Source organism: Loxodonta africana, chromosome 7, assembly GCF_030014295.1.
Source record: "Loxodonta africana isolate mLoxAfr1 chromosome 7, mLoxAfr1.hap2, whole genome shotgun sequence".
NCBI lineage: Eukaryota > Metazoa > Chordata > Mammalia > Proboscidea > Elephantidae > Loxodonta > Loxodonta africana.
The window spans coordinates 128239857-128247096 of NC_087348.1; the positions used below are offsets into that span (position 1 = coordinate 128239857).

At 37.8% G+C, this 7240-nt stretch overlaps 1 protein-coding gene across 1 annotated transcript; it reads right to left on the bottom strand.

Annotated features, from left to right (window-relative positions):
• Positions 1-834: 834 nt before the first annotated feature.
• On the bottom strand, positions 835-1029 carry SLN (sarcolipin). Its single transcript, XM_023554713.2, has one exon. The coding sequence runs from the start codon at positions 1027-1029 to the stop codon at positions 934-936; it is 96 nt and encodes a 31-aa protein (XP_023410481.1). The 3' UTR covers positions 835-933.
• Between the last annotated feature and the right edge of the window lie 6211 nt (positions 1030-7240).

Consider the following 7240-nt stretch of genomic DNA (forward strand, 5'->3'; position numbering starts at 1 on the left):
TACGGCTTATTAATGACTATCTGAGCAATGACAATAAGCGAACTGGAATATGCTATTCTCAGGGACATGACTCATTGCTTGGTTTTACTCAGTGATAAATAATTTTAAATGTTTATGTGAAAACAAACATGGAGATATTACAGAGAGGAATATATATTTCTTATGAATTTTAAAGGTAAAGCACAAGGCTCCAAAGAAACGTTGTGCTTTTAGTGGGTACTTCGGGCTATATACCATACCTCCTGGCAGAATGGATATATTCTCCCTATGTCCTTGGGACCAGTTTAGAGAAATAGTTTGAGAAGCACTGAAGCAATGGAATTATTTGAAATGCAACACTCTTAGTTGACTTGGTTTCAAAACCTCAGCAGTTGGAGCATCTTGGCTTATCCCAAATGCTAGAGATACTCTAGCATTTGTCACTTCAAGCCCAGCCAAGGGTCAAATGCAGTCTCACAAATAGAAGCTAAAATAAAATTTAAAAGCCATGTTTGTGGTTGACTTAACTTTATTCACATGATAGCTGTAGGGGCTGACAAAGACTTCCTCTAACATTTCTTCTGGTAGGTTGATTTAGAGTTTAGTTGCAGACAGCGTGGGTTAAAGGGATGTGTGGTAAGATCAGGGGTTTGTTACAATCCTATATCATCATGAATCCAGTTTAATTTTAACCTTGTGGCTTGTCTAACACATTTGCAATAAGGGGTGGGAGATAAATCTAACACTCACTGGCAAGCACTTGGCAGCCCTCAAGAGCATCATCTTTAGAGAACACACCATTCTATCATTGGGGTCACCTCAGACACTGTGAGTGCAGGTCAGAGGTGCCTCGGGGTACAGAGAAAGGCATCCCAGGACAGCAAGGGGGTCTCAGGGCATCCAGCAGGTAGCTTTGGAGCCTCACAGTCAATCCCAGGAGCATGGCATGGCTTCTCAGTATTGATAGGATCTCACCAGGAGCCATATAAGGATAACTGTAATTAGGACAACAGTGAAGTTGAGACACAGCTCCCGTGTGGATCGCTCCATTCTCAGGAGTGGCTCAGTGAGAGCTTGAGGCAGACTTCTGAGGGCACGCCAAATGCCTCCAGCTTGTCCTCACCTCCTAAGAGAAAAGAACAAAGGGAACGTGAGGAGATTAATGAGCATTGCTGTTCCATAGTGCTAGCTCTTCTTCAAAAGAAATAGAAGCATTGTGGAAAAAGGAGAGCCTGGCTTCTCTGCCTGTTGTCAGAACAACCAACATAGTCCTCATTTTTCCTGTGATTTTTTTTTTAAGTTAAAAAAATTCTTTATTGTGAAAATATGTAAGAAAACATTTTCCATTTCAACCATTTTGACATGTACAATTCAGCGACATTAATTATAATCTCCATGTTGTGCCACCATCACCGCTATCCATTAACAAATTTTTCATCACCCTTAACAGAAACTCAATGCCCCTTAAGCAATATGTCTCCATTTCCCTGATGATTGCTTTGATGCTTTTAATAAAATAGAAAATACTATGTTTTCTTCCTCCAGTATCTGTGTGTTTATATATGTGTGCTTGCTTTGCTAACTTAGAGCACCAGCAAGCAGGAACACTCAAAGCAAAATGTTATGGTTAATATTATTCTTGTTTTCAATTATAAATGGAAGAAGGATGCCATAATCCTTCAGGGTTTGGGGCTGTGATAGGTCTTCGTCTAACCCTGGTGAAAGCACAAAGTACATTCAACAGCTGCTTGGCCTCTTACAGGGCCTGCATTGGGCACAGGGCCTGTTGGGGTCAACCAAAAGTCCCTCACACAGCAGTCACTTAATCCAAAGAGCAAGTGCTTACCTCGTGTGTACTTTTATTTCAACAAGGGCTTGTGCCCCCTATTTTTAGGCAGGGCTAGGATGTGCCTAGATTGTAAACACCTCAAAGAACAGGGAGGGTATCTTCACAGTATGGACAGAGAGTACGCAGAGGAAATTATACTTTCAGATGATTTCAAAATACAATTGACTTGCAGTGTTGTCATGTATAATTGGCATTGTAACTTTGTGCAAATCAAATAGAATTAAAGATTGAATATAACGTTTTAGATATGCAAGGCAGAAGATCTACTGTTGAGTGAAAAAATTTAGAGGTAGAGGAAATTTTGTTTGTGTGCTAAGGATGAGAGTTAAGGGGGTGAGGAGGGTTGCTAGCAAGCTTTTGGCCTGAGTATTATCATGTAGTCATCTAATTTGACTCAATTATTCATTGTAATTACTGTATTTACTGTAATATCGATTGATCAAATTCTTAATTGTATAAACACTAGTTGAATAATCATATTTTTAATATTATGTAACTGTTGGTATAACACATAGGTTCAAATCAGTAGGCTATTGAATCTTAGTTTAAAATAAGGCCAAAGATGATGAATTTAAGTTTCATTTTCCTGTTCATTCTTACCCATCTTTTGGCCCTCAGCAGGAGGGAAATCGGTGGATTGTCAGCTGCAATATTTACCGAGATTTGCTTTGAGAAGAGAGTGTTAATAGAAGAAAATGACTAGATAAAGGACGAAGACAGAAAGAAGGTATAAGAATGAACACAAGAACAAAGTGAAACAGGATGGTGATGAGCCCAGGCAAGGAGCCTGGAGACAAGGGATGAGAATTAAAGTCAGAATCTTCCTTATGAATTCATTAATAAAATAAAACCCTCGTCCCAACACCCACTCACCTATTTGGGTAAGTCCTCAAGAAATATAGAGATACACAGAAAATGTGAGACCCTACTTAAAATGATCAAAACAATCCAATTCAGTGAGGGTAAGATATCTATTCCATCAAATCTGTTTATTAGATGAAGCTTTTAAATACAGAGAGTCATGGGCAGTGGTCCCACAGGAATATACGCAGAAAGTGAAGAAATGTAAGGAAAGCTGTTCCACAGCTGAGCTCACAAGACAGTCACAAAAATGCTGTAACCTTCAGAACAACTCAGGCAGGTATTATAATTCTTATTTTTCCCACTCTCTGAGACAGTGACTGTTAGAGGTTAAGTTGTTTGTGTAATGACACAAAACAAGTTAGAGGCAGAGCTAGAACTGACAGATTGGAACTAGTTGTTGGAATTGTGGTCACTCCATTAAAAAAAAAAATTTTTTTTTTTTATAAGAATGAGCTATTACTGCAATTAACTGGCTTCGCTAAACAAAGTTAGTATAAATTTTCAAAAACTTTGGAAAACCATGTTTTTTTTTTAATTAAACTTGAGGATATTCATTCCCTATTATCCAGCAGTTTCGCTTTTACTCTGGAAACTCAAGCATATATGCTTGAGAATATATGTACAAGAATGTTCATATCAATATTGTCACAACAGCCCCTAACTGGAAACAACTCAAGGGTCCATGAGCTAGAATGGATGATGAGTTGTGGTTTTATATTCATACACTGGAATAGTATACACCAAAGAAAATGTATGACCTATAGCCACACAAAGCAAGACAGGTGGATCTCACAGATATAATTTTTGGGCAAAAGAAGAATTTACAAAAAAAAAATTGAATATGATTCCATTTATACAAAGTCAAAAACAGGGAACTTAATCATATTGTTTAGGGAAGTAGGCACAGATGGTAAAACTAAAATGACAAAAAAGGACAAGATGACTTAACAACTAAGATGGTGGGACCAAAGGGGAAAGTGATCAGGGATGGGCTTCTAGGGGTCATGGAAATTATCTGTTTCTAGACCTGGGTGGCAGTTACACAGGTTTTGCCTCATAATTATTGTTTAAACTGTATATGCTTTATGCACTCTTCAAAACATTTTAAATTGTCTCTGAGTTGACAGGCTAAGTTTTATCTCTTGCTATTCTTTGTACTTCAATGATGACCTTGAAATATTTGTGGTATTATATATTTTTCAATGAATAAAACACAGAAGAGTTAATGAGACAATTTCTAATGACTTCAATTCAAGACAACACATATGCTAACTGCAAGGTGTGGACTTCACTTTCACACACATTTATACCCTGCAGGAAGAAGGCACCAGTTAGGCAGAAATTCAGATCAGCAAATTTCCATTTTCTGCTGTTAACCCACAAAGATAGTTTTACTCCCATTTTAAACTTCCCCCAAAGTCAAGTTCTTACCACACGACCTAAAGTGATTGCCATACAGAGGAAATAGAAACCAAAAAACCTCCTACTCGGTTGTACCAGAAGTTTGACATTCCCTTTCCGTGAGTGCGGACTTTGGGAAAACAGAATATGGACTTTCTTCTAGGATATGAAAACGAAATTGAAAAAAAGAAAGAAATAGGAAGGAATAAAAATGCACACCAGGAAGAGAAAAAAAGGAAAACAGGAATCAGTAATATCCCCTTGATATCTTAAGAAAGACTATGTACAAAAGACGTTTTCATTAAGAAATGTAAACATCCCTCTGCCCTTCTCCTTTGCAACTTGTACACACACACACACACGCACGCACGCACACACACACAATGTATGCTAACCGTAAAAATTCTGCCGTTAACCAAAAAGGGTCAGGACGTACCCTGGCTGTGGTGGGCTTCTCCTCTCTCCAACTCTGCTCCAACGCCTGCACTGCTCCCAGCTGTCTGGACTCCTGGGCTCTGGGCAGAGCCTAAACTAGTCCAAGGGAGGTGCCATCACTGTGATGTCAGTGATAAAACATCTCAAAGGAATAACCTCCGAAGTTTCGAGGCTATTTGTGTTTAGGGGACATAGAAATATGCTGACCAACACTTTGTTCCTTTGGCTGCCAGTCTGTGTTAACACCACAAAGACTTAAGAACCTTGTTTTCAATTGACTTTTGGTGTATTTGATGTGAGTTTTAAATTTATCTTTTACATCGTCATGGATATTTCTAACATGTCTTTAAAACCTCATAAACCAAGAGAGTGATAAACTAATATTAAAGAATTGATGCTGCATTTGGCTATTCCTCTTAGTCATCATGTGAGACTGTAAAGATTTTACTTCATTTCACCACTCCTGTCTTTAGTTTTTTGAAATGTAAAGACTTCTCTGTCTTCAGGGCACATGTGCACACAGACAGACACAGACAGACAGACAGACAGACAGACCGACAGACACACACACAGACACGGCGCAAGCATGCACAGGTGCTGGGATTCAAAAGCATCCTTAGCTCTTCAAAACTGACTTTGGTCCCAGCAGTGAAAGTTATCCTCTCAAACACCTGCTCTGCATACATTTCCAGCTAAACTCTATGTTGCAAACGGCCACATTAATATACAGTTTCATCTGAAACAGCTGAGGAAGGCTTGGTTTGTATATCTTCGTAAGTAAACTAGTATGACAGTAAACCCATACAGCAAGCTCAGTCATTTGGATAGATTGGGAGTAGAATGAGAGCTGTTCAAAATTAGTGAAAAACATGAATTATAGAGTATATTTGAAAGAAATAGAACTTTACAACTTCCAAATACAAACACTGACTGAAATGAGACTGTTAAGACAAGTCTATAATCAGCCTACCAAATGTTTGGAAGTAAATGGAGCCTCTGAAGTGTTTAACTGGACTTGAAAGCAAATCAATTAAGCACTTTAAACATGACCCCTGCAACTGTGTTTGCTCAGCAAAAACTTTATAGATAATAGAGTAAATCTTCCCTTTCAATTTCTAACTAAGGTCAATCACAATAATGCATGCTCAGAAGACATAAACAAATACAATTCTCTATGTAGTTGTGTTCATTATCAAAATTTTCCCACCATTCCTCATACTCCAGAGAAATTACTAAAAGAAAGATTTTCCATATCATTTCAACATATGCCCAGTGATGGGTAATCTTAATACAACATTCTGTCACCACTTGCCTTGTAAAGAGATAGCTTGCTGAAGTGACAGATAGTGTATAATAATTATAGCACAATCGAACATTGGAGGTTATTTGTTGCCATCTGGCAAACTCCTTGAAAGTAGGCAAATTTCTGTCTTTTGCTTCCAAGCCTTTGCCAGATTGTTCTAAATGCTAGGAATGATTTCCAAGTCACCAAGCCACACCTGTCCCCCTTTTTTATAACCACTTAAAAATTACTTTTTTCTAATTAAGAAGTCATATATTTACAGTAGAAATTTTAAAAATACATAAAATTATAAAGAAGATAATTTTAATTACATTTAATCTCACCACCCAAAGCGGGGAAAAGAACTTTGTTACTTTTTATTCAGATGTTAGAGGTTGCATAGATACAATCTCAAATCAGAATCAATATTTTGGTTTGGATACTTGAAAAAAACCTTTCTCTTTTTTTGATTCATACAGAATCAAATTATTCATACTACAACAAGCATTGGTGTTGGACTTATGGGATGAGAATTTATTTTGTACATGTCAGAATATGAATTGGCTCTAAAATGTTTTAAATATTAAATACAATGGGAAAATGTTAACGTATCAGCAAAAGTGCTGGTCAATACTGTCAATTTGGTTGAATTGGTCTATTTCAGTGTAACCTAGAGGAAAAATCATATCGCTTATTTGACTGAAGTGATGAGCTAATTCAGTTTGTCTCTCTGGTTTTCTTTTTTAAGCATATCCAACATTGTTCCAGGGACCATTGTGCCCAGCAGGTTGACAAATTCCCTTGATGCTTGGCGACCAGACAGAGCCTTCAGGAACTCCTGTGTATCAGTGGCTTCTCCTGTGGTATCACAGGAGAGTGGGCTTACACTTGGAATTTAGCTTGTCATTGGTTTGACATAACTCTCTCCAGAAAAAAGGACAAGCCACCCAAAGTCATCTGACAACTATTCAAACGCTTATGGGAATGTTTAACCCTGAGGGCCTGCAGGTCCTTTAAAAAAAAAAATCAATATTATTGTCTCTCATTTGAGAAGCTGAGAATGACAAGATTTCAAACCTCAGTGCCAAAGCAAATTCATCCCTCACAATTAATCACTCTTAATTCTGTTGCTACGTCCTTCTCATGAGCAATTTCCATGACTTAACAGCATTCATTCCAACTCAACTTTTTTTCTAAGTTGCTGTTCTGCCCATCAGCAGAAGGGCACACTAAATAATCTTTGGTGTTATTTTTATGCCTGTTCATCTAGAACTTAGCCAAGAGCCAAAGATGTCAAGAAAACAACATTGGCATTGAAGAGCTAATTGGCCTTTATCACGGCCTATACATTCTCAGGTGTAAAATATTTTACTCTTTGGGAATCAATGCTGAACTCTTGTGCCTGATTATGAGCAAAACCAGCTTGCTGA

Bases quoted from the DNA above. Each gene is read 5' to 3' on its own strand.
- SLN (XM_023554713.2), bottom strand. From the start codon at position 1,029: ATGGAGCGATCCACACGGGAGCTGTGTCTCAACTTCACTGTTGTCCTA.